At 29.0% G+C, this 16,600-nt stretch overlaps 1 protein-coding gene across 1 annotated transcript in view; it reads right to left on the reverse strand.

The window, feature by feature from the left end:
• Positions 1–246: 246 nt before the first annotated feature.
• LOC142332462 (uncharacterized) overlaps positions 247–16,600 on the reverse strand; it is a 43,037-nt gene continuing 26,683 nt past the window's right edge. Inside the window, exons 3-7 of the mRNA XM_075378908.1 lie at positions 13,753–13,997; positions 3,524–3,683; positions 2,634–2,873; positions 1,120–1,173; positions 247–1,065 (exon numbers count right to left, since the gene is read on the reverse strand). Coding sequence (XP_075235023.1) covers positions 247–1,065; positions 1,120–1,173; positions 2,634–2,873; positions 3,524–3,683; positions 13,753–13,997 — 1,518 coding nt within the window. The remainder of the gene's footprint in view (positions 1,066–1,119; positions 1,174–2,633; positions 2,874–3,523; positions 3,684–13,752; positions 13,998–16,600) is intronic.

Below are 16,600 nucleotides of genomic sequence, written 5' to 3' on the forward strand. Positions count from 1 at the left end.
TCCAACATATCTACAACTATTGGTAAATTACTAATTTATAAGGCTAACATTAAATATATTTATGATACATATTTTTATATATCAATATTAATTTGTAAATAAAACATCTGTCATTAACATTAACAGTAATAATAATTATGGTAACATATATAAATCACATCGACCTTTTTTACCTATAAAGATATTTATGTTATTACGTAACTTATTTATTACATGTATCTGTAAAACAGATAAAAATATAACAATTTAAAACAATGTTTCTTGTGACCATGAACAATTTTCAACAACATTTTGCATCGATGCAGTTTTTAATTTATCTTGTTGTTGTAAAGCTTTAACAAGATGGTCACACGAAGCACTATAAAACGGTCGTGACTGAATTAAATTGAATTGTTCATTCACATTTATTGTGGTTGTGTTTTCATTAGATTGTTGTTCTGATGAATCCATTGTATCTAAATTTTGTTTTTCCATTGTTATTTCCAAAGTTCCACTATCACTACTTGATGAATTTTGTGGTAATGGTAACTGAGGTCGATTAGCGATATTATCACTATTATTTTGCAAATTATCACCAAACTGATAACATGATTTACTACATGTAGGAAATTGCGAATCATCATCGACATCATCATGAATCATCAAATTACTATTATCACCGTAAGAAGAAGTCCTTTGTAAATTTTGCGAACTAGGCGATGAATATCTTCGATCGATTAGTAAAACCGGTTTATTACTTTGCCATCTACCAGCCAATGTCCTTGGATATTGTGATACCTGTAAATGTTCTGCAAACGGTACATTGGACGGAGTTAAATTACTGAATCTTTCAGCAGCTAATGATTTTTTACGTTCATCGAAATCTGCATCGAGATCACTATCTGTTGAAAAATCTTCGGCTTCATCTTCAGTATCAAGACATTCATCATCTAAAAATACCGAATCTGAACCGATTGAATGTGCATCATCGGATATATCAGTTATGCCGCAACTACTTATTGATGCGAGAGGTGCCATTTTTGGTACCAACAATCCACCAGGCAATGAATTATTAATATTATTGCTCTGATTTTGATGAAGTGAAACAGCAGTACTTGGTCCTTTGTCGACTGCTCTTACATATAAGGATCCTTCACTACCACTCGGAGATATTTCTGGAGTTGGTTGAATTACCTACATTTAAAAAAGATAATTAATATAAAATAAAACGTTACAAATAATAATATATATTACAATAACTATAGATTAATGAAAATCAAATTTTATTAATTTTTTATTTATTATTTTTCAAATTAAACTGGACATTTCCTTAACTTTTGAGTATGATTGAAATATAAAACTTGCAATACTGTTTGCTTTTGTATTATAGTGACCATCAGACAGACAAAGTTTCAGTAGGGGGTGATAATGTGATTTTAGGATATTGTCATCACCTCCTCTTACTAGATATAAAAAATCTACAGGAAAAGAATAATTCTTTTTAAAGATAAAGAAGTGTGGAATATCAGACTCGGGTTGTCTAAATTTAACAATGGTTTATTCTTTTAAAAAAAATGTCTTTTCCATTGATAATTTATATATAAATTTCTGTCCATCTATATGAAATAAAATTGCAGATGGATATGATCAAAAGGGGCTTATTATCCAATTATTAAGAAAATAATGAATAGTATTTTTATGATTATTTAATTTATTATTTTTTTTTGTAGAGGGATACAGATTGTCAATGCTTGCTTTCCTGTCCAGGAGACAAACAGTTTGAGCTCAGCCAGACAAAATTTTTTTAATATTAATTGTTTCTAGTTACTGTTTTCTGGATTTTGTTATTGTGTTCTAATTAATGACATATCCTGGTCTGGCAATCCAGAGATGCTTAAGAGAACACAATCATAAAAAATAGCATTTGAATAACTGAAGATGGCCAGAATATCATCCAAATAAATCAAAATCAATTGGTTATTAATTCAATAATAATTATTTTAGTTTTTTGAAAAAAAAAATGAAGGGTACATTTCCACCATAACCTTGTTATTTCCTATGAAATTAAAATTTAAGTTAATGATATTTTTAATAAATTTTAAGTGACTTGTGCCTTGTTAATTCCTGCTAATAAAAACCAACATTTCTAGGTAGGAAACAATCACCAAGTAGGTTTGTAGGTACAAAAATAGCCACATAACAAGGATGCAAGACCAGTAACTCTAATAGTTTTTAAACACTTAACAAAGATTAGAGGATTACTTAATGAAATCCAAAGAAAGTTCTCAGAGAATGTGAGGGCTCATAAGCCCATAATTCCTTTGGACATCGTGCTATCTTCACCCAGTCAATGATTTTTCATATACCAGCTTAAATATATACTGTGAGAAATTGCAATTATATTTCCTCTAAATTACTAAAGACTCATCTGACAATTGGGTCAGACTTCCTTAAAGAAAATCCATTTTCATGTTCAGAATTGTGCGATATATGGAAGTATGCAATTATTAATGATTTTTCAAATCCCCATTGCCCCACTGAAGGGTTTTTGTTTGTTTCTTCCTACTTTAATGTACTATATACTAAGTTTTGCACACACTATAGGATTTCAAGTAAACTTTAATTTAACAATAACAATAGTAAAAAAAAAAAACCTGTATATCTATAGGATAATAAAAATCCCAAGCATTAGGATGTGGGTCAAGACGAGGCCGACGATGTGGTGGTGGAGGAGGTAAACCGACTTCAACTGCAGAACCTCTTCTTTCTAAATACGATGTATCTGAACTTGAACATGTTATTGAACTTAATCTTCTTGAAGCTCTTCTACTGGATGGAACTCTTAGAAAATTACATGGATAATCATCATCATCTTCTTCTTCATCTTCCTCTTCCTGATGGATTAAAATTAAAAAAAAGTTAAAATTAACAAAATTAGTTTAAAAATACAAATATGGACATTTAACTTCCACAGTTCATTCATTTACTTAAAAAAAATTTTTTTTTACGAAATTACATTCACAACATGTCCCAGCTGTCGGATGTGATGCAAGTAGAACACCTTATTGAAGGCACTAGAAAGAGTTGCTTTCTCTGAGAGTTGTGGTATCTAATTTGTTTGCCTCACTTACTTTTAGTAGTTTAAGTCATAATTTTCCACAGATATCATTTTTTATTATTATTATTTTAAAATAATGAATGATCTTTTTGTTGTTGAAATTTATGTAAACAATCAAAATTTAAACATTTATTTATTAGTTAGCTGAAATTAGTCTGCAGATGTAAACTCACTCATGGACTCCGCATTTGTTTTCATGGAAATTTGAGTTTAAATTCGAGGTACAATATAGTTTTGAATTTAATAAAGAAATAGACATTTTTGGATGCAGGTCTTCAGAATTACATTGTTACATTACAGGAACATGTGTAATTATTACAGGATATTGAGTTATATTGTGTCAGTTATCAGTGACGTGGGTAATAATGTGTGATATATACAAATCCATTTAATAAACAAAATAAATATATTGAATTAAAAATTTACCTCAGGATACGATCTTTTAGGCGGCAGGGATGTCAGTGGCCTTGACAATGGTGACTGACAAATACTGAATCGATGAGTAGCAGTACTAGCTGGGCCAGATATGCTCATTCTAGCCCTAGGTCTATAATACGGTCTCATTTGTGGATTCATTAAACTGCACCTGTAAAATAAGAAATAATTAATTATTTTCTTCAGAAACAAAAGTTATCCAACCGATTACAGTTTCATTATGATACATGAATTTTGTAGCAATTGAAAAATGCCAAACCTGACCAGAATTTGAACCCAAAATCTTCTACATGAAATTCAGAGATACTACTTCTTCATCATTAAGAAGCTAATAATAATAACACAATAATAACAGTATAAATTATTTTAAAAATAATAAGTAATATTTTAAGTAACAGTGGGAATGATAATGAATGAATGAATGAATGACCATTCATATATATTTTATACTACTGAAATTCTCTCAAATATTAACAGTAGAAATAGTATTTGACTATAAATAACAATTGTTTAACCCCAGATAAACTTGTGAAAAAGGTTGTTCCTAAAAAAAAATAGCTAGTACTTTAGGGTTCATTAATAGTATACACAGATTCTTTGAATATTATTATAAATGATTTAAAATCAAATTGAGATTACAAATATTTTTATGATCACATGAATTTGGATTTACAATTATGTAGAATAGGAGGCCTGTACTAGGTAAAGAATCTTGTAACAGATTCATTGACAGTCATCCTTACTAACTCACACAAACAGTAAGGATGCAGTAACTCTGTGCAGGATTTCACATTTTTATCATGGTTCCAGTGGGCATCTAAAGCCTTCAACAGAACTATAAATAAATGCATTTCTTTCAATTGACAAACGATGCCGTACATAAATAATACATTTTTGTCTTTGGTAAAAGTAGAATTTAAATAAGGAAATAATTAAGGAATAACAAGGAAATAATTACTTCCTTATTTAAGTACAGTTTTACCTTTTAATTAAGATTTAGGAGAATTTTACAATTCTCCAAAATCTTCAAAAGTGGTGGTTTATAGTGTTGGGAGACAATTAAAGAGTGGTAAAAATTTTTTTTCAAATATTATAAAAAGCAATCTTAGCAAAAAATGACATAAGATCATTTTTAAAACATAGAAACTTCCTTGTTATTTGGTTTTTTACTTTCATGGTGAATTGTAGGGGAAAGTATAGTGATCGTGTCAAAAATGGGTGGGATTTGCAAAAAATCATATTTTTTGCAAATCTTTACATTTTAGCATCCAGTTGGTTCATCTAGACCAAAAAAAACATATATATGTATGTATGTGTCGCACTGCTTTTGGCTTTATATCTTAGGATTGACTGAACTGATTTTCTTAGTTCGGTCAAATATTAATTCAAATATTTCTTTATATGGGGCATTGATCATATTATTTTTTTTCAAAATCCATTGAGAGGTGGGGGCTGTTGCAAAAAAACCAGTTTCAATTTTTTTTCACAGACTTTTCACAAAAAACCAACCTATACCTCTTAAAATTGAAATATAAATTTTTTGTTCTATCTTTTTGATTATAATATTTAAAAAAAAAGTTTTTTGATATTTTATTAATTATATATAGGCTATCATAAAATGTCATACAACTTTCAAAAATTATAAACCCAAGATCTTAATTACAGAAAGTTTTTTTGAATATCTTTACATTCTGGTCTTAGCGTTTATTGGAAGGGGTTTAGATTTATAGAAAATTTTACTTAAGCAAATTTGTTAAGCATAATCTATGTATCTATGTATTTCTAGAATTTTTTTAAAAATTTGTTCGTACCTTGAAAAAATATATCTTTTTTTTCTTTTTTTTTGGCTCTTAACTCTTGATTTTTATTATTAATTTTTTTTTTTTTTTACTTTACTTTGTCAATTAAAATTAAGGGCAATTAAAATTTAAATAGTTTTTATTTTCTTACAATTTAGTTTTACATTGTTTATGACAACTTCAAAAATTAATCAAATTATGAATAAAATATGCAAAAAATTAATAATTTTTTAAAATATTTTATCAAGAATAACTCTGTTATGATGAATTCATGTAATACATACAGAATATATTATGCTTCTGTTGCTATTTTTAATCAGGCTGCTAAACCATTTAAAATATTTTCCCACCAATTTATTTAAAATACAATCACGAGATTTCCTTTTAAACAATTACTCAGTCGATAAATTTCTAAGTAATACAAATTATAAAACTTAAACCCTGAATTTTCTGCATCTCACTTCAATGAATATATAAATATATGCTCAAATAATTTTCATTTTTACAATTTATTTTGAAGTTATTTTTTTTAGTTAGTATCCTTATATGTTTAATATTGTTACATATATTTAAATTTTAAATAATTAAGTCAGTCTTTAATCATATCTACTTTCTATTTTACAAGAAATTAAGTATTTTGTTACATTGCATTGATCAAGGTTTTACCATGGCTATCGTTAATCCATCCAGATAAATGCTGAGGTAATTATTTTTTTTTTAACTTTAGAGTAATATATTTATTCATTCCTGATACGATCTACATAATGTATTATTAAGTACTGATCATAATAAAAAAAATTTTATTTAGTATAGCAAGGATTGAGACCATCTGAACGTTAAATAAATATGAGGACTATCCAGAAAGTGACTTAGATTTCTTTATTAAAAAAAAAAAAAAAAAAAAAAAAAAGCAATACAGTTCCCAAGATTTTATCCATACAACTTTTATAAAATTTTCTGCATTGTCAGTAGCCTAAGTGAGACACTTGTTATGGAATTTCACTTAGTTTTGAATTCACAAGATTTTTCTATCTGTGATTTGAGCCAATCTTTATTAAAATGAAACTTCTCATAATTGTTAAAGCATTAGGATATAAGCCATTCACAAGGCTTCATTTTCATAAGTAGATGGTAATCATCTAGTGCTAAATCCAGTCTGTAAGAAGGGGGGAATGAATATTACCGCATTTGAATTTTCACAGCAAAGTGACAATTGTGATGGCAAGTGTGCATGTTTGACAGTATGCAGATAAATATAGTTATATAAGAAAACAGCACCAGAGCTCAGCATGGCATGATATTTGTTTTATACTTCCAAATTGATTGTGATGCAATAAACAAGCTTTCTCTTTTATTCCAAAAGATAGTTGTCAAGATATATCTGGCAGGAAAAGCTTGTTGAAGCTTTTTACTTCCTTTACTTCATACTTCCAATACTTCCTTGTATGAAGTAAAGGAAGTATTGTGATTGCAAAAATTTCAGTTTTCAGATTTCAACAGAACTATCCATTTTGACCTTTCCCGAATCCATTTTGACTAGTTTCAGCGTGACGTCTGTGCATATGTATGTGTCTTGCATAACGATTAGCAATAGGATGTTGGAATTTTGGATTTAGGACTGTTGCAACATCTAGTTGTGCACCTCCCCTTTTGATTGCAATCGACTAGACCAAAAGTGTCCAAAAAAGCCCAAAAAAAAAATTGAACCTTTGTTTGTAAATTAACCTTTGATTGTAAAAAAAGTTTTACAATAAATAATAATTCAATAATAACAATAAAAAAATATCGGAAGTTATTGATGAAATAAAATTTTAAGTACTTTTAATTTAAAAAAAAAATGTGTATACAAATGTGTCCACATAAGATAATGAAATAAATCAGAATACATCAGAAATGTGTAAATGTGTCCACATGAGATTTTTTTTTTTTGGTTATATTGGCAAGTAAGGCTCCACACAGATTGACTGATTTTTTTCTCTACATTTACATATGAAATCCAGTTATTATCTATAAATATTTCATCAAAAAAGCATCACCTTTAGTGTTATAATGCTCAAGAAAATTTTTGTTTTCCCACTGTGTTTTATACTACTGTGAAAGAAGTTTAGGAAACAACCAGGCAGAAAATTTATCATAATTTTATGTTACTGTCGGTTAATGAGTGAAAGAACTGAGGAATAAATCAGAAAGTTCTGAAATGGTCAATAGTCAGTTATCTTGAACCATATTTTATAGTTAACCGTTTCATTATTCATGACATTAGTCAATCACTTCTCTAACCATTGTATCATAATACCCTCACTCATTAAATTGTTTTCACGTAAAATCTGTAATATTTCTGATGGATTTCAGTTGTTTTACACTTTCTGGCTAATAGCAACATTATATAATGAATATACATCACAGCTGATGGAATTCTCAATTGCAGGTTACATCATCATATTCATTTTTTAAACGAGTAACAGCAATGTAGAGCTCTTTCTACTATTATTGCTAAATGTATCTATTGAGCTTCACTATCTGCTATTGTAAGGTGTTTACAGTACCCCCTCCCCATTCCAGATGTGATATGTTTAAAATTAAAAATGTAAGTTACTTTCCAGGTAGCCCTTTGAATAAAACAAAATTTTTTTCAAAATCAAATTACATTTTGATATATTTTTTGTTCTATTTTCTATTTAATATTATTTTAACAAGAAGTTAATATAAGTTCTAATTTTTATTATCTTATGTTTTTAGGTAGTTAATTTGGACATAAAAATTAATCTTAATATTAAATCTGGAATAATTTCAGGGAAAAATAATTTATGTACAAGTTGTATAAAATGGTTCTGTATTGTTGTTTGGAAGTGAGTCCTAGACAACGACTGAGTAGCTACAGTAATGAGTTTATTGTGCAGAATTAAAGAAATCTAAAGAGATAATGTTTGATTAATGAAGTTTTTAAATGTGCTGTAGCATTAATTCCATGAGGGATATCCAAATAATTAATTATTCATTTGGTTGGTTAATCAATAGCTGGGGATGGATCACTAGACAAATATGTAAAATTGTTGTTTATCTAAGAAATCAGTTAATTAAAATCCAATGGAAAAAGGTGAGCTGGGAAGGTGAGGATGTGATGGGAGAACCAGTTAGTTGATTAGATTCTGGAAGATAAAAAATATGTTATATTTGTGAAGCTGCTAATGCCATTCTTCTGGGGTAGAAAATCCTGCTATCAAAAATACTGAAATTCTTTTTCTTTTTTCATAATTAAAATTATTATTCATTTACTTATTTTATAATGTGAATGTTGCAGTATGTTCAACTAATGAACAATAAGCAGTCTCTCCATGACCCAATGAGATTACAACATGTATGACATGTAAATGAGGTGTTGTAGTCTTGTACAGACTCAGGTCGACCATTCCTGAGATGTTTGGTTAATTAAATTACCAAAGTACATCAATATCCACTGTCCAGTATTCAAAGCCGTATAAAAGCAAATAAAAGCAACTAACTTTTACTAATATTTGAACCATAGAACCTTTGACTTTGAAAGTCGGCTGTTAAACTACTGATTTACAACGATGAGTTAACAATTAGATCGGCCTGATGGGCTATAAATAAAAATAATAAATTAATAATTTTGATGAATGTTTTATTGACATAATTTAGTGTACGACTAAATTATTTTAAGTTTTACAGTAGTTGACATTTTTTATTAATTTTTAATGTTTCACATATTTTAAAGTAAATGCTTGTTTAATAATTTTTTTCTCTCCTGACAACCTTTACAGATAGACTCCTAATAAAATATTTGTTCTAAACAGAGGCATCAGTTGAAAAAAAATTTTAGGAATTACTGTTATATACTAATAAACGCAGTATGAGTTTTTTCACAGTTTTGTTCTACATTCCTCCAGTCAATAGTAGTAGTTACAAAAATAGTAAAATAGAAACAACATAAAGAATTTCAATTTTCAAGTTTATTTTTACCAGCTGCTATTGCCAATTGTTTCTGATACTAATTTCGTAAAAATCTATTAACATAAAACTTTATTAGGTTTCTTTTTTAAGACATAAGGCAGATGCTATGTTACATAACAGGAATATAACACTATACTAGTATAAACAAATAATAAATTTACTACTAAACCATTACAACAACGTAACATTAACACGTAATAACATTAAAAATAATAAAAGTATAATTAGGTTATATTTTTAGAAGTGTTTTAATAAATTTTATCTACTGTTTTCAAAAAATCAATACAATTTGAAATTCATACGTTATGAATTCTATAAGTATTTTAAACAATACTATTTAATAATAATTGTATTATGACCAAAATATAACAACTGAATTTCTCTTTATTTAAAAAAAACTATAAAAATTAAATATTTTTTATTTTTTTGTTAATGTTACAACCTTGAACATGCTACACATATATGTTAAAGAGAAGGGTGGAATAAATGAGAAATGCTAGAACCTTACTAGGAATCAAACTGGAATGTAGATCATATATGATTAACATGCTGCTAACCATATAGCAACTAGACAGCAGTTTTGATTGGGGATAGATTATGTGATGCATGACTTCAAACAGATATTATTTCTTTTTTAATTGCAATACATGTTAATAATCTGAGATACAAGACACTAGTCAAAACTTCTTTTTTTAAAAGTATGATGTTTCTCTCTATACAGCCAATCCTTGCAGTAAAGATGTCACTTTTTGAACTAAATAATCATTTGTATTTGATGAGCATGACATATTGAAGCTGAGTGAAAAATATTTGACCTTGCATGCATTTTGATACAATTAGTAATAGCTGTACCACTTCTGTGGATGAGATGTGTCTCATGGTAGGTTGCCTAAGAGATTTTAGTATTTTTGGAAACTAGGACTTCAAAATGTTGAACTATTTAAAAAACCTACAGTATCTCTATGATCAATAGACATGATATATACTCTTTTCTATGATACTATTCTATTTGTTTCTGTGTGCATTATTTCTGCAGCTAGGCCTATATCAATTTATTACTTTACATTTACTTTACTTTTATTATTCAAGTCTTTTGAATGGCTGTGATGTAAATGCAGCATCAGTAATAAAACTGATGCTTTCTCTGAAAGTACTGTAGTTTTTATATAGTCAAGTTATTGTCTTCTTTTTTCATAAAAGCTCTCCTTGTTAGCACAAATCTGGCTTAGATTTCTACCTAATGTCATACAACCTAAGTTGTTTTACTTTATAAATAGTAAAATTCTGTAAAATATAGTGTATTAAGTTCCCTTAGCTTAATACTTATTGTACTTCCTGAAAAACTGTGAAATTATATACATGTTATATGTTTCAGCATTAAGAAATTTTCTAAAGATATTTATTTTAACAAAATTACTGTATAATAAACAAGTTTTCTGTATATTTCAAGACAGCTGAAATTAGCAACAATTTCATTTGCAATACATATACTGGATCAAGTTATTACACCTAAAACATTTTATAGAAGCACAACTCTGTGCTATAGAAGTACTAAAAAGGTGTATTATATGTGAATGTTGCGATTTGTTCAACTGGAGAACAGTAAGCATCTTCCCCACACCCCAATGAGATGTGGATGATATGTATGACATGTAAATGAGGTGTGGTCTTGTATGCTTGTACAAACTAAGATCGAACATTCCTGAGATGTGTGGTTAATTGACCCAACTTCCAAAGTACATCAGTATTAAATGTCTAGTATTCAAATCCTTATAAAAAGCACTATTCTTTACTACGATTTGAACCTCAGAACCTTTGACTTCAAAAGTCAGCTGCTAAACACAAGTATTCTAAGTGCAATAGAAGTAATACTTCTGTAGAAGTACTTCATAGAAGTACAACTCTACAGGAAGTGAGTTGTTCTTAATATGTACTTTCAATTTGCTCAATGAACAAAATATGAAAATCAATTTATGATTTTCACATTGCATCACACTGATAACTATTTTCTATTTAAGAAATTTTTTTTTAACTACATCAATTTTTTTCACCAGATATACGAGTATAAAAAAATTTGATAACTGTGTACTTTGTTATAAAATTTTGCAGTAAAAGTTTGTTTTAATCAAACTAGAGTTTTGCTTTCAGTGATACAATGTAGTTAATATATTCAGACTACAAAAGAATATAATGGAGGTGTTACCCATAAAACTTAACCTGTTTATACGTTATACATCATAATAAGAGTAAAAATATGCGGAACCACACTTATATATATATATATATATATATATGTGTGTTAATAACTATGTACAAGGCCTGTATGTAATAAAATGAAATTATAAAAAATATATATTGAAAAATAATGAAACAGCAACAAAAAAATAATAATTTTGTAACTTTTTTCTGAATTAAAAACGAATAATTACCAATATCTTAATAACCCTTTATTTGGTACAGAAATAAAAAAAAAACAACATTTAAACTAGAATAAATTTTTTTTTTGTTTTTTTTTTTTAGGGAGCAGATTATTCAAAGTATGAGAAAAAGCTTTTTTCTGATCAGTTCTTATTTATTAAAACATCTTTATTTTCAAATTTTTTATTTTTAGTTTAAAATTGAAAAAAATTTAGAGTAATTATCTCAATGTCTATCCCTACTGATGACAGCAGTAATTATAAAATAAAATGGAGTTAAGAATTAATGAAGTATCTTATGAAATGTTATGCAAGCTAATAAAAAGGGAAAAAGAAAGGCTGTTAGTATTTTAAATGTGGGGATAGAAGAGAATGGAGAAAATTAAATGGTGAGACAGAGTGAATACAGAGATTTAATTAGAACAAGTCATATTAATAAAGCTAATTAATTGGCTAGATATATGAAATAGATTGATTACAATGACGGTAGAAGAATCAATAGGAAGTGTAAAGAAAAAAGGTCAGAAAAGATTAAAAATCATACACAATCAAAAAAAAAAAAAAAGGAGCAGTCACTAAAATTTTAAGCTGAAATATAAAGGAATGGAGATGGACAAGGTCAAGGACCTGCTTAAAAATAGAATATGTTATGATGGTAATGTAAACAAAATTAATAATTTTGTCTGTACATCTTTAACTATGAATCATTTTCTGTATGCTATTTATTTTCTGTAAACATAATTTCATTTACGTTTACGTTATAGAAATCATATCAAATCTACTTATTGTTTATAACATAGGAACTACCACTTTGAAAAATAGTCAAAACTTGTAACAAATACTTAACTAATATGGCCTTACTAAATATAACACGTATGAAAAATATCTTATAAGAAGGTTTGTAGTTGTTAATTTATTATGATTAAACTGAAACGAATAAGTTTTAATCAGAATATTATCTGTTGACTTTATAAAATTGTTGGAAGTGAAATTAGACTTTTAAATTACATATAAATTTTTTTGCCAGATAATCTTCCAAGATGCAGTTCTTGTATAGCAAATGAGAATAAGCAGCTACACTGGACCCAGAGTATCTAGAAGTAGCGATGGAAGAATCAGGGTCATGAAATCCGTGAATCATATCACCTGCCCTGATGGACCCGATTGGTGGTTCTTAAATTCAGAGCAAAACTGTGCCTACGGAACAGGAGCTTGGCTTTCTCTAGAAACAGGTTCCAGCGGTTGCCAGATATGTATTTTTGGCTATAATGAGTGATACATAGCGATTTTTCCAGGCTGGTGATAGGGAGAGTGACCTCCATGCGGTTCCCTATAGGCATCTGACCACCTATGGTCTGTATTTACTTTGATGGCGGTAATGATATCTTTGATGTCTAGTGTAGTTAGGTTGTGTGGAGTGGTGGTTGTGCAGCGAGCTGCTCATTGATCCTGCAGGCTGAATTGGCAGTAGTTCCTATACTTTTCGCTGGTGAACCTAATTTCTGCTCTGGTCCATTGTCCAGACAGCGGGTCGATTGAGTGCTGGCCTTTGGAGAGATCCTACGGAATATCTTGGACATAAAAACTAGGCTTCCCATCCTGTCCACAGGGCATCAGGGATTACAATGTTACCATCAGGGTTACATGGTTGTGTGGGTTACCAGCCCGCATGGTTTTACTGGTATTGGCCCTAACAATTACAGTAATCAAAATTTTATTTCAGTAGTTACTGGTGGTATTATTAAGATAGAGCTTATCTTAAAATTGTTAGGAAAATTTTTTAATTGTAATCTTTTAAAATTATAAATTCAATCTATGTTGTTTTTGAACAATTTAGTTTGCTTGTAAATCTCATATTGTTCAATGGTGTTAAGATTTTGATTTACTTTGCAACATTTATATCCTATGATAATCAGTAATATCTTTATGATTATATATTCTGTTTATTACGAAGAGATTTGCAAAAGTTAATCTGAATAAAATAATTTTATTTTAAAATAAAACCTAAAATGAATTATAAATATATACAAACCCTGCTAAGGAAGAAAATCTAGGATAATTATTAATACTAGGTGCACTCATATTTCCAAGGGACCTTCGTGGTCCATATAAATTAAGTGCATTTAATGCTAGTTCCTCTTCTTCTTCAATAACTGCAGCAGCAACAGCGGCTTCTAAATGTTCGTCGCTTAAACTTCTTGATTTACACTTACTTTTATATACGACTAACAGTACCATCAAACCAAAAAATCCACCTAATGTTGCAGCAATTCGAACCTGAAATAATAATACAATTTATTATTGTTAGTAAGAAAAAATGTAGATTGTAAAATAGTATTCTTGAATGGTTCAAACTAATATACATTAGTACATAATGTAAACGCAAACATAATATTTAGTTTATTATTTCTCCTGCATATTTTAGTCCTCTCCATTACTCTTAGAGATTACATTACTCTTTTAGAGAATTTTCTTTTATATGTACTCCAACCAGATATCTTTCCTTTTTCTCATTAGCTTTATTAAGATTACTTTTCATTTATGCTAAACAGGATTTGTTTATTTTAACTTCATCAATCTATTTATTCTCTAAATCTTTTATTCATTATGACCGAAACTTTTCAGATAAAATATTTTTTGTTTATTTATTTTTAATTTCCATATTTCTCCACACAAAACACAAATTATAAAACAATTATTCATTCAATTTACAGTAACAGTTACTTAGTAAATTTGTACTTTGATCAAAGTTCTTAGTAATTAAAGTTTTTAGTTTGTTTACTTGGCTTTACTTACTGTTATTTTGTTCCTTATCTCTTTTATACAGCTTCTATTCTATGTACGACACTTCACAGATATAAATTTGACTACGCTTTTTTACTCCTACACCTTATTTCAGTTTTCTAATGTTTTTTAATTAACTGTTTTTAATTCTCATTATAATTTTTTATACATTTCTGTCAAACGTCTATGATTATTTATAAAGTTAAATTTTTTTGTTATTTTTCTTTACGGTATAATTATTCCCATTCTTGAATGGAAAATACTAAATTACTTTTTCTTTTAACAGATAATTACAAAATAATTTGAAGGTTCATCGGGTACTTTAATCAGATTTTTTGTTTTTTTGTTTGGGTGTTATTGGAATGTTTTATGCCATTAGGGGCATAATAAAAAAACCGACTAAATAGTTGATCTAAAATTTGAAAAGCCAAATTTTAAAATCTAAATCAGACTATGGTTGTGAAAATGTACAATATTTTTGTAAATAAAAGTTCAACTAAATAATTATTATATAGTGGATTTTTGGTTGTTGACATTTTCGGGTCCGTTAACATTTACCTAGATTGGGTTGGGCTTCATTTTTTTTTATCCTTTCCGGACTTTGAAAGTTTTTTGTTTACTTTTCGACTGAAATTTTTGTACGTGAACTGTTATGATATCTGATATCGAGGACACCGAATCTGATAGGGGTTGTCATTTGGCCCCCCTGGGCCAAATGACAAACCCTGGGTTGGGGCCTTTCCCAAACCCCTGAGTTTGGGAAAGGGTGAAAGCAGCCGAAGTCAGTATTGCTAAAAAAGCCGCCGCTTGGGCGGTAACAAATATAATGAAAGCTAAGAGAAAATTCAGCGGTAGAATTCATAAACGTAGTAAAGGTCTCTACTTAAAACCGTATCCCAAATTGTAGTATAAAGAAAAACACCGGAAAACGTCGGCGTGCAAGAAGATGACGAAGAAGAAGAAATCGCCAACAAAAATGTCGCTGTTGAAAGAGTTCCCCCGAAGACCCTGATGGATGGCGATTTATGGAAATTTGTGTTGAAATCCGGTATCGAAGATTTTAGAGGTGTGTTTATGAGAGATATATTATCCCAAAAAATTAATTCAGTAGAATCGGGTATCGTCAATTTGGATAGAAATATAAATGCCGGGACCCACCGGGTGTGCTACTGTAAAAACAAAAAAAGTCGATTATTTCGATGGTATCGGGAATCTGAGATCGCCGACGGAACTGGTAACATATTTTAAAACCTGCAAAGAAACATTTTTAAACAAATTCTGTTTAAATGAATCCAAAATTCAAATTCTGTGAAAATTTAATTGTGGTCACTTGTGCTTAAAATTTCTTCTTGAACAATAATGTTTTGTTTATCGGGAAAGATTTCGTCATTTAGTTCCGATTTCTTTCCTTCCATTGAATTTGAAGAAGGGAATGGGAAATAGGTCCGATTGATTTTATGACCTGTAATAATATATCTAATGTAGAAAAAGACAAAAATAAAATGTTTTATTACGGGTACGATAAGCGTATTGAATTACCCGAAGGTATTTATGAAATCGAAGACATAGAAATGACTCTGAAACATGAAATAATTAAAATAATTTGCGAAAATGATGATGCAAATGAGGTTTTTATTCCGGAATTAATGAGAAAAATAAAATTAAAAAAACAAACAAATTGATGGTATCAGCATTTGAGGAGACCGACAATATGTGTACCAAACCGCCTACATTACATATCTTATACGATAAGAAAACTATGAGATATTTGTTGTACTGTTCATTTCAAGTCGACTTTACACAAGCGAACACATTTCGTTCTATATTAGCCTTCGTTTCGATCGTTTTAGAACCACATAAATGGCACATATGCATCGAACCGATTTCCATTAGCACGGTGAACGCCATACGTGTAACCTGTAACACTGTCAGAAGTTCGTTTACGAACGGTGAAGAAGAACACGTGTTGCACGACGTCGAACGCGGTTATAAAATAGTAGAAACGCCCCATAACGTAATTTACCTTCCGTCAATACGAGACGGATATACAACATTGTTGTACAAGTTGTATATCAGAACGGAGGTATAGTCAATTT

Source organism: Lycorma delicatula, chromosome 11 (genome assembly GCF_047948215.1).
Source record: "Lycorma delicatula isolate Av1 chromosome 11, ASM4794821v1, whole genome shotgun sequence".
Taxonomy (NCBI): Eukaryota; Metazoa; Arthropoda; class Insecta; order Hemiptera; family Fulgoridae; genus Lycorma; species Lycorma delicatula.